Genomic DNA, 23511 nt, shown 5'->3' on the forward strand with positions numbered 1-23511 from the left:
TATACTCACTCACTCACTCACTCACTCACTCACTCAAACCTTCAGTCCAACCTGAGGCTTGCGCGTGTTTTCTTAGCTGTCAGTGTCCTGGAAGTGGATAGAATGGGATCCAAGGGAGCTTCAAGGAAACCTTTATCAGAAACCAGAAGTCCTTGTCCTTTCCCACTATCTTAACTTAGGAGAAGAAGGACAACAAGACTCAGAGGAAGAAGGGTAAGACAGAAGGCAACTAGGGGTACCCGGATGGCTCGGGCAGCTAAGTGTCTGCCCTTGGCTCAGGTCATGGTCCCAGGGTCCTGGGATCGAGCCCGGCATCAGGCTCCTTGCTCAGTGGGGAGCCTGCTTCTCCCTCCGTCTGCTGCCCCCACTTGTGCTCTCTCTGTCAAATAAATAAAATATATTTTTAAATTTTTAAAAAGAAATAAAGAAGGAAGGCAACTAATGCCTTTTCTTTAACCCCCTGATCTGTGCCAATTCCTGAGACAGCCTCTGATTGATACCCTCTCGTGACAACCTTGCTAGGCAAGAAATACTATCCCCATCGTACAGACACCAGTCTGAGGGTCAAGGAGATGAGATGACTTGCTGGTCTCAAGCTTGTCTCGAGCTTCTGAGCAATGGGCAGAGCTCGAAGTCAAACCCAGACCTTCCATGGCACCAAGAAGAGCCATGCTGAATTATTTCAGTGTCATAAACTGAAACAGGGTCTGGAATTAAGCTGGGCACTTTGAGTGTGTCCTGAAGACATCGGTTTACTTTATCCAATACATTAGCATTTGTTCAGTCTTTACCAATGCTCAGATCAAGTCAGGACATGTAAGATGAATTAACCCCCCATAAAGGAGATATATAATGGCTATGATCCTAGTGGCCCTCATCTCCTAGGGTCCCAGGTCCCGTTACTCATCAGGGATTCTCATGGCCACTCAGGGAACGTCCTGTCCCCCCACATGTGAGCCAGTCCACCTTCTAGTGAGCTCTAAGGAGCATCACCGTCTTCATTTATTGAAATCTCCAGCACAGAACACTCCACCTGCAGCAATAATGGGATCCAAAGGTCCACCCGGCCTTGGGCTCGATAAACTACAGTAGACTTCAGTCCTTCCTGCTGGGATCTCAGGCTGTACCCCACAGGGTCCTGGTCTGGCCATGCACAGGACCCTGGAACTATGGAAATACAGCACACAACACACAGCCTAGCAGACAACAGGGGTGACCGAGACGTTCTTCTCTGCCATCACACACGTGCCACGTTTCCCACACGATCTCACCTCCTCCCCAGAGCTCTGCATCCTTCCAGCCCCTTTAACTTTCTCATTTGCTTCCCTGTATTTAGTCTGGTGGTAATTAGTTAGACCCATGGTTTTAAAACAGGGGCAATTTTACCCCCTGGGGGACACTTGGCAATATCTCGAGACAGTTTCAGTTGTCACAACTGCGAGTGTGCTACTGGCATCTGGTTCATAGAAGACAGGGTTGCTGCTCAGCTTCCCACAGCTCCCGGGATGGCCCCCACAACAAAGAATTATCTAGTCCAAATGTCAGTAGTGCCGCAGTTGATGAACCCTGATGTAGACCCAAGATGGCAAGCTTCTGCCACGAGTGCTCCTCTTTCCACTCCCTTTATGTCCTTTGCTGTCACATCTCGTTGATCAGGACAGTCATTCCCTCTGAGCCCAGTTCTGATCTCAGAATCCTCTCGGCACGCGGCCCCAGGGAGCTGCTAATAAGTGATAGTGGCCAAAATGCCAAATGAGCTCGACTGGCCATCCTTACGCGAGACGCTTTCTGTGCTGGCCCACGTTCACCAACGTGGACGGTCACCCTTTCCTTGCAAGGATCATGTTTCTCAACTCTATCATCCCCAATAGCTTCAAGATGAAGAAAGGAGAAGACAGAGAGACGAAGAGGAAGAAAGGGAGGCGGCGAAAGGAAGGAGGGAGGGAGAAAGGGAGGGAAGGCAGGAAGCAAAGAAAATCAAAGAGAAAAGAAGGGAAGAAAAATAATGGAATAAAACAAACAGGAAGGGCAAGCAGAAGAAAGGAAGTTCCAAACAAGGCTTCACTGAGACGGACCCTTCGAATAACGAAAGCGGGCCCTCTGCATTTTGTGTATTTGTTAAGGTGTCAAGGTCAAAACGAAAGGAGCCAATCTTCAGACCTTCCCTACCATCAAGAGGTTGGCTCCCTGGCAGGAGAACATCACTGTGTCTTCTTTTGGTTACTGTGGTTGGCCAGGCTCATCGTGGGAACTCCCACTTCCCCCAGTCCCTCCATCAACCCCAAGGACAGACTTATCTTGCCAAGGGGTGAGGCAGAACTGTCCTTTGGTGTCCTCTTTCCCACAGGCCACACAGAGGGCCCCCAAAGAACAAAGATTCAAGTTCTTCCCCAAAGTCGGTCTGCCCTCATCTTGGTGCAGATCACAGATGAAGGCAAGGGTGCCCATCCTAGGCAACGCCATCGTCTGCGGTCAACAGTGGTGGTAGTGAGCAAAACCAAAATCCTAAACAGTGCTTGACCGTTGGTGGAGTTTTTGATAGATTCACTCGGAGTGTTTTTAATAGCGTAGATCTTCAGGAGAGATTTGACGAGCCCTTACCATTTCAGCATTTTGCCATTAAGATGGCCCAACCGCATGTCCATCTTGAACTTTTCCCTTTTCCTCCATGTGGAATGGAGGCAAAATTCTCAGGTCTACAAAGGGCACCCCTTTTTCCTACTGAGTAAACAAGTGATCAATTTGTTGGAAAAAATTACACTTTGAAGGCACGTATAATTTTTGGCACCATGCATCTTGGGATGTTTTTTCCCCCACAGCATTGCCAACTAGAAGCCCAGCACAGGCTGTGTTTCAGATGCTTCCATGCATCTCTACCAGCAGCACTTGCCCTGTCTAAGGTACAAATCAGCGCGGCTTCCCATGCTCAGCTCCCACAGTGGCCAGACTCACAACCCCCTTCCACTGATTTAAAAAAAAAAAAATTTTTTTTTTTTCTTGAATGTATTCCTATTCTCAGAGTCCATCTGTTAAGTCTTTTTATCGGTGGCATATTTGGGACCCCATGCCATGCAAAATTCCACAAAGGAACCTTCTTTGTCCATTGTAAAATGAAGTGATCTTCCCTCCTCCCTGTAAAAGAGAGCCATTTGGATGAGATCCCAGTCCTTGGAGAGAGAAGATGGAGGCAGCAGGAGTGACCGCCCCCCCGCCCCGCCCCCATCCTAGCTTAGCTCCTCCTGCCCTTTGGACAAGGTAGACCAGAAGAACGCAAATCATTTAGCCTCTATGAGCAGCTGAGCAATGGTGTGCAGATACCTCAGGCAAGTTGCAAAAGGGGTTAGCTGAAGTGGGAACTGGACGCAAATTTGGCATTTGGAGAGCCCTTGCATTTGCTGAGAGATTTCCAGGGAAGAAGTCGCTGGCCCCTGCGCTCTTTACCCCTTTCTCAGTGACTTCTGAGCCGCTCGCCTCACACTCCTTTAATTTCTAGGCAACCAGGCCCAGGAGGACCCGTGCGGGCCCCAGCTCCGCTTTCGCTACTACTGCGAAAGCAAAGGCATCCTTCGTCACCTTTGCCTCCTGTACAGAAGGGACTGGTTCTCATGTTTTCCCCGGCTCAATAGCTCGGGGCTTTGCTAATCTTGCTGAACACTTCAGTTTTTCGATGGTATATCAATGAGGCATTCAAACAGAGCAGTTTATACACAAAAATTCTGTCTGCTTTGTAAAAGATTATCCTTTTATAAACACTCGGCAGAAAACATAAAAGCAAAGAGGGGACAGCACATAGGACAGGAAAGATGTTAGCAGGGAGATTAATGCTGAAAGGGTCGAAATGAATGGCGCTCACTAAAACGAGCTCCAGATACTTTGGCTGCAGCGAAACATAAATAATGGGAATGACACATCGTTTATTCGGGATAATGAGTTGATCCAAAGTAGAGGCCTAGGACAAGAGATTAAAGATTAAATATCCATCTCCTGATGAATATCAGTAGCCAACTTTAACCTTTTCCTTCCAAAAGTACAATTTTACTTGGACAGTTGTGCGTGTTTGTGCTCCAGTACAGGAACTGGATTCTTAAAAAGCAGCCAATACCCCGTGCCTCTTTTTCTTATCCTAGTGGAAAACACGGTTGCACATTTCAAGACAGGAAGTGTCTTGAACTTGATTTCTAGGCTCTGAGCCTCTGGACACCATTATAAAGAAAGATTCCCTCCCTCCAGCGTTCTGCACTGGAGACATCGAGCTTAGGGACTCTGCTCACATCTCTTCATTCACTCATTTAACAATAAAGTTTTTCAAAAGAAAAAGGGAAGTGGGATTGGCACAACCCCATATGGGTTTCACATCGACCGGGAGCCCCCCCAGAATGATGGGATGGCACGAGTCTCAGAAATCTGTGTGTCCAAACAGCTCACCCCGACTCGGGAGAGGACACCGAGGCTGGCGGCCAGGGTGTGTCCCGGCCGGGGTCCCACAGCCTATTAGAAGTGGAGTTGGGACTAGTACCGAGCCTTCTGGCCTCCAGCCCCCACTCTCCCCAGTGCACCCTGCTGCCTCTTTATTCCCTCAAGTTGGAAATAATGACCAAAGCAGCTTGCTGGAAGAGCCAGCACCCCACATGCTAAATTAAAGCCCTGAATTCATGAAAAACTTAGAATATTGGAAGCTCTGAATAAATAAGGGTTGGAAACAAAAAAAGGGGATGGGAAGAGTTGGAGCAGTGGGAGCAAATGCAGAGGAGGAGGAGGCAAAAGGAGCAGACAGCAATGACAGACACCCGACGCCCTGCCACCCAGGCACGATTCTGGAACAGTCTATGAGTGGCCCTTCTCTCTCAAAGGGCAAGAAGACACCAGGCAAGGAGAAATCGTGTGGTTTGCCCATTTCTTGGAGCCAAGAAGCAGCCCACTGTTCACAAGCCAAGACCAGGAAAGCGGTTTTGTGGCTGGTAGATACCGGGGAGTGAGAAGAGCAGTTAAGATTCAAATGTTGCCATTGAAAAAAAAAAAAAAAAAAAAAAAACCCAAACCAAAACCCAAAACCCAGGACACCAACCAGGCGGGAGCAGGAGACCATCACAGGTTAATTCCGCAGCCGCTCACCTACAGAGAGCAAGGTCAGGATTTGGCTGGGGTCCCATGTGATATCAGTTTGGTGGTTTCAGTCTATGCTCCAGGGAACATTTGTCTCAGTGCCAAACCAACATGCACGCACGGTTGGCAAGCTGTCCTCGGGAGGCCAGGGATGAGGAGCTGTGGAAGTGTATCCATTTTCACTTTGCAAGTGTTTGCATGCCAATGCCTCGGACATGGCTGCTCTTCGGAGAAAGAGGGGAATTCATGCTTGAGAGCAAGGCTGTTTTCAGCTGCCTTACCCCACAAAGGGGGGTGGGGGGAGAGGTGGGAGCTAGCCATTCCAATCCCTCTGTCCTCTTCCTGAGTGAGTTCAGCGTTTTGTCATAGGTGAAAATAATTGAACTACTTCCTAGATAAGAAAGGTATTACTGGGACCACCTGCCAGATCTTAGCAGGCAAGAATTTTTTGTGATGACCACGTGATGACTCAGAGGTTTCCACTTAGATGAGATCATCAAGGCAAAAGGTGAGATAGTCATGAGACATGCAGCTGCCATTTTGGAAAATGGAAGACGTATGAAATAGAAAGTTCTTTAAAAGGGCTCTGAAAGGGAGTCCAACATAAATTCGGAATTTTTTTTTTTTTTTTTAAAGCACTGAGCATGCTTAGCACCAAGGACCCAGGAAAAACCCATAGCACTGCTCAGCTTCCCTCAATTGAGAGAGTTCCCCTAGGTGAGCCCACCAGGAAAAAGACACATGTTAATGTCTTCACCAAGGCTTGAGAAATAATCTGGTCCACATAGTTATGGAAACAAGGAGAGGGTAGTTAGGCGGGGGAAGGTAGTAGAAGAACTTTCCAAAAGAAGCACCATGTTTTCACTGAATCTCTCCATGATATCCAGCCCCGGGTAAGGTTATGTCAGCAACGAGTAGTAGCAAACTGAATGCCACACTGTGCTAGAGATGGCGTGACACCATGGGTCAGGACAGGAGGAGGACGGACATGGACTATGGACCCATCCACAAAAAATTTCCAGGTAAACATTCCCGGTAATTAAAAATGCAACTCATGGGTGCCTGGGTGGCTCAGTGGGTTAAGCCGCTGCCTTCGGCTCAGGTCATCATCTCAGAGTCCTGGGATCGAGTCCCGCATCGGGCTCTCTGCTCAGCAGAGAGCCTGCTTCCCTCTCTCTCTCTCTGCCTGCCTCTCCATCTACTTGTGATTTCTCTCTGTCAAATAAATAAATAAATAAATAAATAAAAATGCAACTCATGCAAGCAACATTGCCTTGCAGTTGAAGCCTATCAGCAGATCTAACCATGAAAAGACTGCAGCCTCAAAGTGAGGCTTCTTCATCTCCCAGGAGAAAATTTAGTGGTTGTTGAAGCAAAGATGGCTGCCCTCAGATTAATCCCCAGTGGGTCAGTAATGAGCTGGGCTTGGGAATTTCTCTGAAACTGCTGTTTGAAAATGTTGACCTACCAGCAAAGATCTAGGGAGGCTTTATAGGGACTCCCTAAATGGGATCTTTTTCTCAGATGATCAGACTCTCGGCAGATGACGTGGTCTTTCTCAGAGCTCCCAAGTGACAGGCCTCCATGCTTGTGAGACTACGTTTGTCCTTAGAGCCAAGGCTCCAGATAGCAATGGAGAGGTGGGGAGGAGAGTCTTCATAGGCCAAATTCTGATTTCCCCCCGAATATATTCACTGAAAAAGAATCAATATTTTTTATAGGTAAGTGGGTACAGTGAGAAAGAAAAAAAAAGTGATCTTTCATGGCTAAAACAAGTAGTGAGTTCTGGAGGGCTCAGGCTCCCAGCATGTTCCCCAGTTCTGGGCCTGCCTCTAACACTGGTTTGTAGTGCGGACTGACGTTCGTTGTTTTTACAAATTTACACATGTACGTCCATACGCGCTTTCCAGACTTGGGCTTCCAACTCCAGGGCGCTCAACTCTACATCTGTGTGACGACAGCTAGGTTTGCTCTCCATCAGTTTGTTGGCTCTGTACCTTCTTCACAATTTGGACTGACTTGGGGGTCATATGCTCTAGAAAGTCCGTGTCAGCTTGATGGAAAGAAGTAGTAAGGATTGAAGGAGGTAGGACCAAGAACCCCAGGGAAGTAAATCACAAACCCTTTCAAAAAGGCCCATGAAGTGAGGGGTCGTTAGCTAAGCGGGCTTACCAGGTTCAGAGGGAAGCAGAGGTCTGTAAACGGTGATGACTTCCCGCCTGCCCCTGCGAGCACTCTTCCCTTGCTCTGCACTCATCAGTAGCTCTCAGTCCTCGTGACACAGTAGAGTCACGTGGGGAGTATTGCAAAAATACCCATGCCCAAGCCTCACCCAGAGATTCTGACCTAATTATCTGAGGTGAAGCCCAAGCAATTGCATCATTAGGAGTTCCCAAAGAGATCCAAGTGACTGACTGTCAGCCCCCAAAGATATCAGGTCCTAATCCCTGGAACCCATAGATGGTATCTAGATGGCAGAAGAGGATTTGCAGATGTGACGAAGGATCTCGAGATGAAGAGACGAAGCTATGTTATTCAGGAGGGCTCTGCATGCACTCGCCAGTGTCCCTATAAAACGGAGGCCGAGGGAATTGGACCCACACAAGAAGAGGTTAATGTAAAGAGGGATAGAGAGAGCTGAAGATCCAGAGTCTTGCAGCCTTGAGGACTGGAGTGATGTGGTCACAAGCCCGAGAACGCTGGCTGCCACCCGAAACTGACAAAGGCAGTTTGCAGTTCTGGAAGCATCCAGAAGGAGTACTGCCCAGGTGACACCCAGATTTCAGTGCTGTGTTGCTGATTTTGGACTTCTGGCCTCCAGATCTATGAGAAAATAGGTCCTATTGTTTGAAACCACTAACTTTGCAGGGATTAGTTACAGCAGCCACAGGAAACTCACAGAGCCGGGTTTGGCAACCACGGCTCTGATGTCAGTGGCCACAAGGAAAGCCATCAGAAAAGCCAAGCTCAGCGCCACCTCTGAGCCATTCATCTGCTCTGCTCTTTTCTCAATCGGAAACACTTTCCCCCAAAATCTTCACTTGTCTGACTCCAAAAGCTTTTCCCTGGTCCCCGACCCAATCTGCATTGGATCTGCTTGGTATTTCCGTTTAGAATTTTGTTCCCATCTTTCATAGTGCTTATTCCAGTTTATCATCAGATATTTATTTCTCTGGTTATTTATTTAGTGTCTTTCTCCCCCAGCAGAATATGAACTCCCCAAGAACAAGGTTTAGACCATTTTGTTTGCCACTGCATTTTCAGCACCTGGCGTGGCAGCAGACACACACTGAGTGATCAATAAAAACATTAAAGGAAATAATGAACTTGAATATAGACATAGTAGGTGGGAATGAACCCCAGATAACAGCCACGAGCATCAGATCAGGATGAATCTCTTGGGAGAGAGAATGGTAAGAGCTAGGTAGCAATCGAGGAGTCCCACATAAGAGGGCCACAGTGCTGACAGTCCCCTGGAATCTGTGGGAGAACAGGGCTAACGAGGGAGGTTATGTACAAGGACTACATACATGCACACTTGACTCTTGCCCTGAGCAGCCGATCACAATTCTAGATTGCACTCGCTATGTCATGAGGATCTCGATCCAGTACCAGGTCTGCCTACTACTGGCTCAGGAACCAACCGGACAGGGAAAAGAAAGCAGGTAAACTATCTTAAGACCTATAGCAAGTCATAACTGGGAAAGTGTAGGCACTGACAAATATTCAGGTGAGGTAAGACACATCTATTCCGGCATCTGCATGAAAAGATAGGACACTGGTTGACATCCATCCCCCTCCAGGTGTTTTAAGTACACTCCAACTATCCACCTGTTAGGGACTACCTGTTTTGTTGTATTTGTGTAGTCTGTGCTTAAAACAAAATCACTTGAGCAAACCCAGAATAGTAAATACAATCCATTGCACTATTCCTTCCTGAACATCTGCTCCAACCATAGGAAACAGACCCCAACAGCAAAAGCAATGGACTACAGGACACCGCTTTTCAGGGTCCGGGACCAAGATGGTTCTCCCACCAGAACACTCCAGGCCGCGCACTCACCTGGTGAAACAGTAACGGCCAGAGCAATGCCACTTTGAAAATCTAGAAATTCCACGATTCAGGAGAGCAATTAAGCGAAAAAGCAGAACTAAAAGCCCTATGTTCAGACCCAAAGCTAAAATGATCAGGTAAGGGAACAAGAGGGTTGGTAAAGGAGAAATCCTCAGGAGGATTCCAGGTAGGTTGTGTGATGACAAGGAACAAACTCACCCACACATACCAGGAAAAAGATGATGCTCGAACCCTGCCTTTTATTTTCCTTTGGTCTTCCTCCTGCAATTTGGACCTCAGGAACACACTGCTTTTATACCTGTAAATGTAGACATTTTAATCAGAGGAATACCAACGCCAGTGAATTTTCATAAAGAAGCTACTTCCTAGAGCTGACCTCCTCGGTTCTGTGTATCTCTGGTTTCACCAGCTTCACCCTGGTGTCTCCAAAGGCAGGGGTTTTGTGTTTATCCTGCTTGGAGTTTGCCAAACCTCTTGAATCAAGAGGTTTATGTGTTTCATCAATTTTTTAAAAATACTTGACAATTATCTCTCAAATATTACTCCTTCTTCATTGCCACTCTCTTATCCTCCTGGGACTCCAATTTATAAATGTGCTAAAACATTTCACTATGTCCCATTTATCTCTTCTGCTCAGTATTTTTTTTTTCCCCGTGATTCAGTTTGGCTATTTTCTTTGGGTCCGACTCTGAGTCCACCAATTCTGTCTTCTGCTGCACCTGGTGAGCTGCTAGACTTAGCCAGGGAAGTCTTTAATATCAGACATAATATTTTTAGGTTTCAGAACATCTGATTGATACCTTTATATAGACTCAAACTCTCAGTTGGTTCTCTCCCATCTTTTCTCCTCTTTTGTACATCTTTTCTTCCATTTTCTTTAGCATATTTATACTAGCTCTTTTAAAGCCTTTGAATGAATTCCTGTATCTGGATCATCTATGGGTTTACCTCTATTCCTTGCTTTTCTCTTAATTGTTAGTCTTGTTTTTCTGCTTCATCACCTGTCTCGTAATATTTTACTGTATAGGTAACACCATGTGTAAGGAGTCTGAGAGACGGGTCTTTGTGGTTTCCCCCAGAGGGTCTGTACATTCCTCTGGAAGGCAGATGGGGAAAGGAATCGATCACCTCAGTCCAGTGTGGAACTGGGCTGACTTGGAGCCAGATTGAAACGTCCATTAGAAAAAGTCCACCCCTCTTTTCAAATATCTCAATGACAACTGTGTGTTCACTGTAGGTCCTTCCATCATCGGGATGGTTGTCAGAGCACTTGACAGCAGAAAGACACTGTCCTCTGTTTTCCCAGCCCAGCTTCCCAGACTCTTGGGCCACCCCAGTACTTGGCATATGTGCCCTAAGAAAACTGGCTAAGACATCTAGAGCCCTTCTAAATCCGAGCTTGCCAGCTTCCTCAGCAGGTTTGTCTTTCCTCTGCAGAGTCCCTCTGTCTAGGCCATGCCTGACCGACCCTCAGCCTATGACCATACATATAATTGTCCCCAGGAAACAAAACAGCCAGTAATCTCAGCTAACCCAGGAAGCAAACTTCCCTCTGGAATTTTAATGTATCTAATACTTTTTGTTTCTTAGTTCTCGAATGTCTTTAAAAATACAGTTTTTCAATATATTCCATTTTTTTTCAGTTGTTAGAGCCAGAGCCAAGAGCCTGCCATGACATACTATTGAAGAAGTTCCCATTAGCCCAAATTAATTCCACAAATAATTCCTATATAGAATAGGCAAGCTTTACCAGTATTTTCTACTTCATTCTTATTTACTGACATGTCTAGCTCAATTTTTTTCTACATAAATTTACAACCGAGATTTGATTTATTCATCGGTATCTTTTACCATATAAAATGACATCACTCATAGCTTCGGTTGAGTTTCCACTGCAAACATAGCTTCTACTGTGTAATTTTACTGATTTAAGGTTTGGAGACCTAAACTCCAAACTAGTCAAGAACATTCCATTTTTTTCAGGCAAGCTGTAGACTCTAATATATTTTACCAAGTACAGGTATAGATACTATAATTTTTACTCTGTATTGATTGTTTTTACCAGGAATAGCCTTCAAAAATTCAATAAAAAAACCAATGATCTGACCTAAGTCCTCTTTAGTCTCTGAGAAAACCCCTGTGCAGTTCTCCTTAGATAGTCCAGAATTTTTTTAGCATCTTGAATTGTTTGTGCATTCCTAACAAATGTCCCCTACAAGTCTCTAATCTATATAGTCCTAGTGCCCCGTGTTGGCAGCACAAAGAGCAAAATGATGAAACTGAAGTGGTACGCTTGTCATGGTGAGATCAACATGCCTTGCATCATGATGGGAACACAAAGACCCTGGGAACTGAAACAGCCCCAAAGGCTGGGAGTCAACTCGGTCTCAAGTTTGGTCCTTACTTGTCTCTCTGCCTTTGCTCTTATCTCTTCGCTACAGAAAGCTCCTTGTGGGGTTGCTGGGCTGACTCAGTCTGCACAATGTATGACTTTTGATCTCGTGGTCATGAGTTCAAGCCCCATGATGGACATGGAGTTTTGAGTAACAGTTGGTTAAGCATCTGTCTTTGACTTAAGTCATGATCTCTGGGTCCTGGGATTGAGCCCCACAGTGGGTGCCCAGCTCAGCAGGAAGTCTGCTTCTCCCTCTGCCCCACCCTCTTTGTTCCCTCTCTAATAAATTAAAAAAAAAAAATCTAAAAACAACAACAACAACTTCCTGTGGATTCATCATGATTTTCCACTCCCTCAACCTCGGATCTCCCAGAATTCCTCCCCTACAGCTGTCCTGACCTCTCTCCCTATATCATCCCCTTTCAGCTTTAATCCCTTCACTTTTTTGGATGGGACAACTGGGTTCAAAATCTTGAGGAAAGGAAGGTGACTAGCCCAACATAGTCATGAGGACACCTGTTCATAGAATCTTCCTCAGGAATAGCTCTAATTCGTACTTTTCAGTGTGATCTGTAGATCACCTTCAGATCCAACATCCACCCCTCCACATTCCATGGCCCTAGGTCTTTACCCTGAGTTACAGTTCCCTTGGCCATAAGGGAACCCAGGCAAGAGGCTGCAGCTAATTAAGCATCCTGGTAGCGAAAAACTGCACGTCAGATTAGTCTGGGTTCGAATCCCAATTTCACTGCCTATAAACTGATCTCAAGTGAGTTTTCCAATTCTGAGTTGTACTTTTCTTATCGGTAAAAGGATAAAGTTATATCAGCTTTACAGAAGGAAATGAAAGGATACATCTAAAGAGCCACCGAAAAAGTACTCGTAAATATTAGTTCCTTTCCTTCTGAAGACAGGTACTATGGGGCCACCTTCATCCCAGAGAGGATAGCATCATCATAGTGTCTGGCCAGAACCAAGCAAAACACAAGAGACGAACCCAAGAAATAAATGAATGGATTGCCAGCAAGAGACAATGTTATTTTTTTCCCTTTGCCAAGCCTGAATTTCCCAGAGATACTGCATTTCTTTGGAAAACTCAGCAAGCACGCAATCCAGATATAGTCTCTCAGGCAGGCAACATGTTTACAGTCAAAAAGCTCACTTCCACTTCAAGTTTCCAATCCCCTGCTGCTACTTTCTGCAAACTTAATTAATTAGTTGCCGCTAACATTTGTTCAACCTCATGCAGCAATGGGAGACTGAAGGAAACGGGCTTTCGTAAATTAAAAACATTTCAAAATATTGTCTTCTCCTAAGAAAACAGCTTTTTTTAAATTAACACTCCATTTGGATAACTTTAAGGTTTCAAAAGAAAACAAACAAGGGCGTTCCAATTCATATCGATTGCCTTTAACTATTTCCCTACCACTAATTTCCACTCCTACTCTCACTATCCTAAGCATCATCGTCCCTGTAACAGGTCTGCGAGGGCTCCTATACTTATCTCCTTTGTAATGCTCAGGTAATTATATCACATATGGTCCTGGTGTGAAAATGCCTGCCACACACTCCATCAGTCAGCAGATTAAGAGATGCCTAAACCCTAAGTGATAATGTTGTCTTAGAAAATTAAAATCTCAAGTGCCATATTGAAGGCAGTGATGTGGAACAAGAAGGTACAGTAAATTTTTATTTTTCTTATTGATTTGGTTGTTTCACCACCAAGACATAATTACACTGGATAAGACTAAATAATAGGGAAAGTGGCTAGCAAACATCAACTTAGCCCAACCGGTGAATCCAAGGGATTCAGAGTGGGGCATTCTGATCTGTTAACAGTTATCAGTTGAGTATTTGTAATCAGGGAGGGAAAGCTCCTCCAATGACCGATGAGTCTGAGATAGCATCCCAATTACTAGTCACCTAGTACCTGTCGTGATTTTTGTACAGTGCATCATTACATAAAAAAGATCAATGATATTCATTCTGTCTACCACGCATGATCGGTGAGACACTCTACAGTTCCACAAAAACGTCAGTTGTTGTTGTCTTACTGCTGTTATGAATAATGTAGTAGAAAGAGCTTTGAACCTGGAATTATGACCTGAGTCTTAATCAGAGCTCTGCTCATAAAATGACCAAGTCACCGTCAGTGTGGTGAACAGTGACATGGGATGAGCAGTGACAACTGGTAGACACACTATTTGGGGATGCTTCTATAGTTTCTGTGACACAGTCAGAATGCCCACAACTGTGTGAAATTATCACCCATGCCTTCCTGGTTCATTTCGGTGTAATCTTCATTCTTTTCCTATGTGCTGATGATACTTATAATGCTGATGATACTTATAAGACTCCAAAATATGTCACACAGTTTGAAAATTACTGGTTCAACCATAGAAGTGGACAAGAACAAAAGGGGAAAATTAAGAATGCAGAAACTAAAGCCTGGATCACTAAATGAGTACATTTATCTTCAAAGAAATGGGAGGCTGTAATTGTTGAGACATTCCCATCAACAGTGATGTTGACTCCAGGCACCAGAAAACAAATCAAAGCTGCCACACGATAGAATAAAAAAAATTTGATTTAATTCTGCACAAATAACACCAGTAGTTATGTAGGTAAAAATACCTCCACTTGAGAGTAACTACAACAGGCATGGTAATTAGCATCATATTTAACATATCAGATTATTTTTATTGTTACTTTTATTTGATTTTGCTCAGTTTTAACAATGTGTATGTATGAGTGCTCAAATAGAGATAGAAACAACAAATCTCTCTCTCTCTCTATCTATGTAACAGATATACCTCAGAGATATTGCAGATTTGGTTCCAGACCACTGCAATAAAGCAAATATCACAATAAAGCAAGTCAAATTTATTTTTTTGTTGCCCCAGTGCATATAAAAGTTAGATTTGCACTACATTCTAGTCTATTCAACAGGTAATAGTGTTATGTGTTTAAAAAAAACACACAATGTACATACCTTTAAAAATAGTTTATTGCTAAACAATATGAACTGCTATCTGAGCTTCAACAGCTGTAAACTTGCTGCTGGTGGACGGACGTGCCTCAGTGTGGATGCCTGCTGACTGACTGATGGCTGCTGCAGGTCAGGCTGGCTGTGGCAATTTCTTCAAACAAGACAACAGCAGAACAAGACAACTTGCTGCACTGATGACCCTTCCCTTCATGAATGATCTCTCTGGTGCACGTGAAGCAGCTTGAGAGCATTTTGAGGAGAACTTCTTTCAGAACAGGAGTCAGTCTTCTCCAACCCTGCTGCTTTATCACCTCAGTTGACGCACTCTTCTAAATCCTTGGTCGTCATTTCAACAGTCTTCACAGCATCTTCCCCAGGAGGCGATTCATCAAGAAATCATTTTTTTGCTCCCCCATGAAACGCAACTCCTCATCCACTAAAGGTTGATCACGAGAGGGCAGCAATTCAGTCCTGTCTTCAGGTTCCATTTCCGATTCTAGTTCTCTGGTGATTTCCACCACATCTGCAGTTACTTCCTCCACTGAAGTCTTGAACCCCTCAACATCAACCATGAGGGGTGGAATCAACTTCTTCCAAACTCCTGTTCATGTTGATATTTTTCCCTCTTCCTCTGAATCATGAATGCCCTTAATAGTATCTAGAATGGGGAACCTTTCCAGAACATTTTCATCATATATATATATATATTTTGATATTTAGTATTTTTTAAATTTTTTATCTGATTATAGTTGACATACAGTGTTACATTGGTTTCAGATATACGACATAGTAGTTCAACCTCTCTAGATGTTATGCTATGCTCCCCACAAGTGTAGCTGCACTATTACAGTATCATTGACTATATTCCCTATACTATGGTTTTGTTCCCATGACTTATTTATTCTACAACTGGAGGCCCATTTCTCCTACTCCCCTTCAACCCTGACTTCCACCTGTCAGAATGGCTAAAATCAAAAAGACAAAAGGTAACAATTGTTGGCAAGGATATGGGGAAAAAAAGGACCCTCATGCAGTATTGGTGGGAATGTAAATTGGTGCAGACACTGACTGTGGAAAACAGTATGGAAGATTCCTCTAAAACTCAAAAATAGAAATACCATATGGTCCAATAATTACAGAAGGTTTCCAATTTATTTTGCCCAGATCCATCAGAGGAATCAATATTTATGGAAACTCAAACCCTATAAAATATTTTTCTTTAGTAATAAAACCTGCAAGTCCAAATAGTTCCTTGACCCATGGGCTGCAGCAAGCATGTTGTGTGAGCACGCAGGAAAACAACCTTGATCTCACTGTCCATCTCCATCAGAGCTCTTGGGTGAGGAAGTACATTGCCAGTGGGCAGTAACATTTTAAAAGGAATCTTTTTTTTCCTGAGCCAAGAGTCTCAACAGTGAGCTTAAATACGTGTTGTAAACAGATGCGCTATGGACCAGAAGTTATTGTTTTGTTTTATTTCCAGGGTATGTACAGAGTTGGTTTAGCATCATTCTGTAAGGGCCCCAGGATTTTTAAAATGGTAAATAAGCATTGGCTTTAAGAGAAAGCACCAGCTGCTTTAGCTCCTAATGAGAGGGTCAGCCTGTCCTTTGAAGCTTTGAAGCCTGGCACTGACTTTTCCTCTTTAGCTATGCCCTAGATGGCATCTTTTTCCAAGAGAAGGCTGCTCTGTCTACCTTGGAAAACTGTTGTTTAGTATAGTCCCCATCAGGAATCCACTTAGCTAAAGGCCTTCTGGATGACTTGCTGCATCTTCTCCCTCAGCGCCTTCTGCCTCACCTGGCACTTAAATGCTCTGGAAATGGCTTCTCACCTTAAACCTCATGAACGAGCCTTTGCTAGCTTCAGACTTTTCTCCTGAAGCTTCCTCACCTCCCTCAGCCTGCATAGAACTGAAGAGAGCTGAGGCCTGGATGAGGCTTTGGCTTATGGGAATGTTGTGGCTAGTCTAATCTTTATTTCAGACCACTAGAATTTTCTCCATATCAGCAATAAGGGTATCCCCCTTTCTTCTCATTCAGATGTTCACGGGTGCAGCACTTTTCATTTCCTTCAAGAACTTCTCCTTCTGGGGCGCCTGGGTGGCTCAGTGGGTTAAGCCGCTGCCTTCGGCTCAGGCCATGATCATCGGGCTCTCTGCTCAGCAGGGAGCCTGCTTCCTCCTCTCTCTCTGCCTGCCTCTCTGCCTACTTGTGATCTCTCTCTGTCAAATAAATAAATAAAATCTTTAAAAAAAAAAAAAAGAACTTCTCCTTCACATTCACAGCTGGGCTAACTGGCACAAGAAGCCTTGCTTTCAGTCTGTCTTAGCTTTGGACATGTCTGCCTCTGAGCTTAAGCATTTCTAGCTTTTGATTTAAGGTGGGAGACATGGGAATATTCCTTTCACTTAAACACGTAGAGGCCATTGTAGGGTTATTAGTTGGCCTAATTTCAACACTGTTGTTTCCCAGGGGATAGGGAGGCCTGAGGGGAGACAGAGATGAGGAACAGCCAATTGCTGGAGCACTCAGAAGACACACACATTAATCAATGAGGTTCACTATCTTACATAGACGTGTTTCCAGGTGTCCCAAAACACAACAGTAACATCAAAGATCGTTGATCGCAAATCACCATATCAAATATAATAATGATGAACAATTTTGAAATACTGCAGGAATTGCCTAATTGTGACATAGAGACAGGAAGTGAACAAGTGTTGTGGGAAAAATGAGGCTGATGGACCTGCTTGGCACAGGGTCACTACAAACCTTCAACTGGTAAAAAATGCAGTATTTGGGCAGCAAAATGACGAACACAATGAAATATGCCTCTGTGTGTGTATACACATATACATATGCACATACGTAATATATATGGACATATTTATTTGTATTATTCAAATACAGAGAAAGATAGAGACATACAGCATAAGTTCTCTGTCTCTCTCCATTTATGTATGTGTGTATGTGTGCATCCAAACAAGAATTTATACAAAGGGATAGAGACAGAATGAAAGAGACAGACAAAGACAGAGTACAGAATATTAGTTGCCTGCAAGTTGTCAATAGCCCTTCTGTCCATTAAAATAACCCAGATTTTGTTGGAGAAAGCAGTATGTCCAACTAAAAAACAACAACCACACGATATTTGCAGCGTTCCTTGCAAACCGAATGGCTACATATCTAACTGCTGACCAGCAAAAGGTAGGTATTACTGTGGCATGGAGCCTCCAGGGAAGCCCATTAAAATTAGGGCTGATCAGGTTGGAAAGCCCGTTTGCTCCTTGCTTTTCCCCTTCTGCTTGTCTGCAGCACTGATGCTTTACTTGAAAAGGATCAGCCAGCTTGCGATTCTGAAGAGACAAATCCATGCTAAGGATGGCTAAGTGGGAAGGTAGGAGGAGGCTGGGTCTCTGCTCTCATCAAGATTTGCCAAATCAACTTAGGATTACTTGCCTTCGTACTTCTCATCTAGGAGCAAAATCAAACACCTAATTTTTTTTTTTTTTTTAAAGCCACTGCTTGGGAGCTTCTGTTCTCAGCAGTACAATAAAATTCCTAACTGATGCAAGAGGAACATCGATCCTTACCCTCAAGGCATTTATAGCTTTACTGAGAAAACAAGATAGGTACTCATGTTTGACCCAATTAAACAAGGACATAGACACATGTATGGTCACATGCTTTACAAAGAGTGTGTGCTATAAATGCTACAGGGGGTTGACAAAGAGAAAGAAGGGTGTGCGTTGGAGTTCTTGAAAAACATCTTCACGTGGAAAGGACCTGAGCCAGCCCTGACTCACACAGAGATGTTGACAATTAGATGTTTGGGGAGTGGGGCCCAGGCACGAAGAACAGCAAGAACTGAAAGGCAAAGGCCAAAAAGCAAGTGTAGTTTGCTAACTAACTGGACCAGGCGGGGAGCTGCAGACTGTGGCATAGTCAAAGATGATTTGAGTAAGTGGGATGGGGCTAGATGACAGTAGCCTTGAAAATCAGGCTGTGGAATCGGGGTTCATGGGCAGCAGGTAGCTCTTCATCATTAATTTTTCATGTCTTCTCCTAGGCCCTTGGCTACTTACGACTCCCATATTTTTGATGGCCTGTAAGATGGTTCTACTGGACATCCCAATCGATCCCAGAGATAACATGTCTAAAAATAGAAGTCACCATTTTCCTGCATCAAGAGATCAGTGGTGTTATCAATTATCCAGCCTCCTAGGGGGTAGAAAATGTGGGGTTGTCTTTAATTATACAGATAGTCAATATCCAGTGCTGCCTGGTCCCATCCTTCCCACCTTCAAAATGCCTCTTGAGTTGATTTCTCTCTATCCATTTCCACCATCATCCTCTGGGGTTGTCTTGTAATCCTCTCTTACGAGAGTCCCCTAACAAATGTCCCTCCCGACAGTCTGTCCCCTGCTATAGTAATCCTATAAATAACTGCCAGAAAAATCTTCCCAAGTTACTATCCCAAGTTACCACCCCCATCTCATACTTCCAAACCTAAATTCCTCTGCTGAGCTTCCAAAAACTCTCATTTTATTGCTACCGAACCCGTCTACCTTATTTCTTACCACACAGGAACCAAGACGCAGTGCTAGTCTTCTGTACCGGCTCAGAGGACCTACTCATTCATTCCTGGCTCCCACACACTCAAAATGTCCAGTTTTCCTATTTGGTTATCTAAACACTATCCATCCTCCTCAAAGGTTATTCAACCAACATGGATCTCTTTTCTGGATTCCCACCTGCTTTACGTTTTATGTCACAAAACATATTATTTCTAATTGTTCATGTATTTCAGGTTTGCCAGCCAGGTAGATTGTGAAGAGGGTAAGATCTATGGAAAGTTGACGTCAACTCTTAGGGTTGAGGGACCTCCGTAATGTATCCTTAGTGTTCCCCGTGTAGAAGTCTTCAATCTCTGCCAGAGCAAATTCAATCCTATGCTCTTCAAAAGAATAGACCTTCAATAAATATCTATTCAATTAATGATTTATAAAACTTTTTTTGATACCGTGTTAGGCCAATAAACACTTGTTAATCATTTGATGACAATTACTGACCAAGGTTTGCAATGATGACACCATGAACATATGCTTTACGGAGATTAATCATTCTTGTTGTCCATATCTATGAGTGTTGACTCTGCCAGGAGAGTTTTAGATCTACTAAGCCAATATAGTTTACATTAATCAAAAAAAACCTAAAGTAAGTTCCATTGTTATGTAGAATTTATTCTGGTTTAATGACCACTGATTATAGTTTGGTTAATCCCCATTCATAGACAAATTTACCTTGAATTGCTGGACAATTAAATATACCATTGTTCAAAAGGCAGTAATTATTTCTAGCTGAAAATTGAAAGGTATGGAACTGAATCAGCTGTACCCATCCAAAATTCCTGATGAATTCTGAAAACCCATATCATCCTTTTTCATTTACTAGATCCCCTTGATAGTATTAGAATTTTCCCTTTTGATTCAAAGGAAACAATTCCATCAGTAGACACAAAGAGAGTACCTATTTCGAGATGAATTTGAGCAAAGAGAATTATACCCTTAAAGAAGCAATTCATTATCTTCTTATAAATAATGGACACCTTTGCTAATTTCTCAAAAACAGGAAAACTGAACACTCAATCAATAAATATATATCCTTAAAAATGTTGCTAAATCAACTCCATTACTTTGTTTTAACAGGTCATATGATACATCAGAAAAAAATTCTAGATAATGTGTTTTTAAAATTTTCCTTTTATCTTGACATCACTAAATGGGAGTATTCACCATTAAGTTCTTTAATGACAATATCCTTTCCCTTACAAATGGCTTTGAAGTCTTCTACCGCCTATTGCAAGTATGTGGATACTTCCCCAGCAAGGGTGGGCAGGAAGCCAATACAAGCCACCAGGTGCCAATATTACACCTGACAAATTAAGCCACACGACTGGAAAAGGGTGGGCCCATCCTCCTGCTGGAGGTTCATTTCCTCTCATTTTCCCATGAACAGGAAGTCATTGGAATGGGGAAAAAAGCTTTCCTTAAAGACCCAGATGGTCAAAGGTCCGAGCTTGTTAACTCCTTGCTAACAAACAACTTGGAAGCAAGTTTAAACTGATCATAAGACTTATTTACATTGACTTGTTCAGCGCTGCTGAGGGCCTGGGTGCCAGGGTGCTGTGATTTAGTTAACCCTCTGGGTGGTTCCTGGGGCAGATGGGGAGGTTCCTCACAGCTGGCGGAGGAAGCCGTTCTATCTCAGCCTTTGCACAAAACCCAAGACCTTAAGATTGAAGGGGTCCTGACAAGATCCTTACTGCGGCCAGGGTTAGGGCCAGAGCCCTCTCTCCATGACCCAATTCAACAGGACTGATCTGAAGAGCCTAATCAAAGCTGACTGAAATTCCATAAAATACCGCACCATATTTATATAATACTCAATCCAATTACACCCCTGAACTAATGACTTGTAACTGTCTTATAAAGATCACTTATTTAGCTTGATGAGTGTTAAATAAAGCATAATAAAAGGGATGTTTTCTAGCCAAAAAGTAAGCCAAAGGCCACAGATGTATACTTAGACTCATTCTAATGCTGTTCTAAGAAATAGCTACTATACAAGATAATGTGCATTTGCAATGCATAAACAATTAATTATTAACATGAATTCTACTTACACGCGTTTTTTAAAAAGTAATACGAAAGTGACATGATATAATGTACAGTGTTCTACAACTTGCTTCTTTCACCTACCAACGTAATCTTGACATCTGTCCTTGACGGTCTATATGGTATATTCATTCATTTTTTTTTAAAGCTTTTTATTTATTTATTTGACAGACAGAGATCACAAGTAGGCAGAGAGGCAGGCAGAGAGAGAGGAGGAAGCAGGCTCCCCGCTGAGCAGAGAGCCCAATGTAGGGCTCTATCGCAGGACCCTGGGATCATGACCTGAGCTGAAGGCAAAGGCTTTAACCCACCGAGCCACCCAGGCACCCCTATTCATTCATTTTAACTGATGTATCAAATCAGTTCCCTTAGTTTTTTGGCCGATCTGTTAGGTTAAAAAAAAAAAAAAAAGGCAGTTCATGCCCTTTTATTGTACATTCGTTTTTACAACTAATGAGGTTGAACGTATTTTTCAGCCATTTGCAATTTCTCCTGAGAATTGCTTATATTATTTCTTTTGCCATTTTCAAGTACATTATTTATTTTTCTCATTAACTTGGGAGCGCTCTTTAGATAATGGACAGTAACACCCTTTATTCTGTAATGTACGATTCAAGTATTTTGTCCCAATCTGTCATTTCTCTTTTAACTTTGTTTATGATGTTTTTTTATGAAGTCAACTCTGTCAGGTTTTCCTTAATGGCCTCTGGATTTCCCATCTTGTTTACAAAGAATTTCTAACCCAAGATGACTGGACTAAAACAAAACAAAACAAAAAAAAAAACAAAGAAAAAGAAGGTTCATTCATATTTTCTTCCAATACTTGTATAGATTTGATTTTTATGTTCAGAGCTTTATTCCATCTGGAATTTACTTTTGTGTATGGTAGGAGTCCAGATGGACCGCCAGTTGTCCCAACACCATTTCTTGAGCAGTCCGCCTTCAGCCACTGATTCAAAATGCCTGCATATTATCTGCTAAATTATCCTATATTCTTAGGTCTGTTTCTGGGCTGTGATCTTACTGATTATTTGATTTCTCCATCACCACACTTGTGCACTCACTGTGTCACAATTGCATACTGCTTACGAGGAATAGTTCCTTTTAACCTCCACGAGGACAAGTCCTCACTCATCTTAAGTTTTTTTTGGTTTGTTTCTTGTGACTGTTGTCACATATGCTGCTCTTCCAGATGAACTTTAGAGTAGACTGCTCAAGTTCCATTCCTGGGGTCGCAGTGCAAGATACATTTTTAAAAAACTGAATGAAATTTTACATCTTAAATGCATCTGATTTAAAGCACAAAGTTTGGGGGTGCCTGGGTGGCCCAGTGTGTTAAGCCTCTTGGCTTCAGCTTGGGTGTTGATCTCAGGGTACTGGGATAGAGCCCCGAATTAGGGAGCTCAGTGGGGAGCCTGCTTCCCTTTCTCTCTCTGCCTGCTGCTCTGCCTACTTATGATCTCTCTGTGTGTCAAATAAATAAATAAAATCTTAAAAAAAATAAAGCACAAAGTTTCATATGATAAAATACTTTACAATACTTTTAAAAGTTAAACTAGCCTAATGAGTAGGATATTTTGTTATTATTCTTGTTATATTAAGACTTTCATGGGGATAAATGGAAATACATCCTTTTCACTGGCTGCTTGGCTAACCAAATGGTAGCAATTCTGTGCTAGGATATGACAGTACATGCTATGAGCACATAGGAATAATATGTGGCATAGTCCCTGTCCTTGGAAATGTACAACCTAGTTAACCAGGCAGGACATTTATCCGTATACATATAAGGCATACGGATTGACACAACATACATATTGATAGAAGTTAGCATATATTAAGAATCAAATGAATTACTATAGAAAATAAACAGTTCAAAGGGAGGAGAGTTACAGTAGGGAAAGCCCAGAGGCTCACCCTCTCTCTCTCTCATCTTATGGGAGGGAACATTAAGTCCCACTCAGGTTAAGTCATCGAGATAAGTAGCAACAGAAAACATCAGGTCAGCTGGTTCCCCTTCCAGTGACCTTCCCGCTGCATCAGGCTTTTACACCCTTCTTTTGTTGACCATTTTAGAATGATCTAGAAATCCGTATCAGTGAAGCAGCAGAGTCTTTTTAGAAAACTCACATTGATAACTGTGTCAATACCCACAAACCAGTTTCCCCAAATCAGTTAAAAAGGAAAAGGTTGCATTCATACAACTCTATTACAGGGATGCCTTTTGATACATGTGACATCAAATAACAGATATTAATGATGTTTCACTT

The 23511-nt window shown here is 43.2% G+C and overlaps 1 protein-coding gene across 1 annotated transcript in view; it reads left to right on the top strand.

The window, feature by feature from the left end:
- Positions 1-6064: 6064 nt before the first annotated feature.
- The window catches only part of LOC123389690 (translation initiation factor IF-2-like), a 53594-nt gene continuing 36147 nt past the window's right edge, over positions 6065-23511 (top strand). The window contains exons 1-2 of the mRNA XM_045071905.1: positions 6065-6138; positions 7564-7720. Of these exons, the coding sequence (XP_044927840.1) occupies positions 6065-6138; positions 7564-7720 (231 nt within the window). The remainder of the gene's footprint in view (positions 6139-7563; positions 7721-23511) is intronic.

The sequence above is a fragment of the Mustela putorius genome, unplaced genomic scaffold (genome assembly GCF_011764305.1).
Source record: "Mustela putorius furo isolate JIRA1106 unplaced genomic scaffold, ASM1176430v1.1 tig00003993_pilon_pilon_pilon, whole genome shotgun sequence".
Lineage (NCBI taxonomy): Eukaryota > Metazoa > Chordata > Mammalia > Carnivora > Mustelidae > Mustela > Mustela putorius.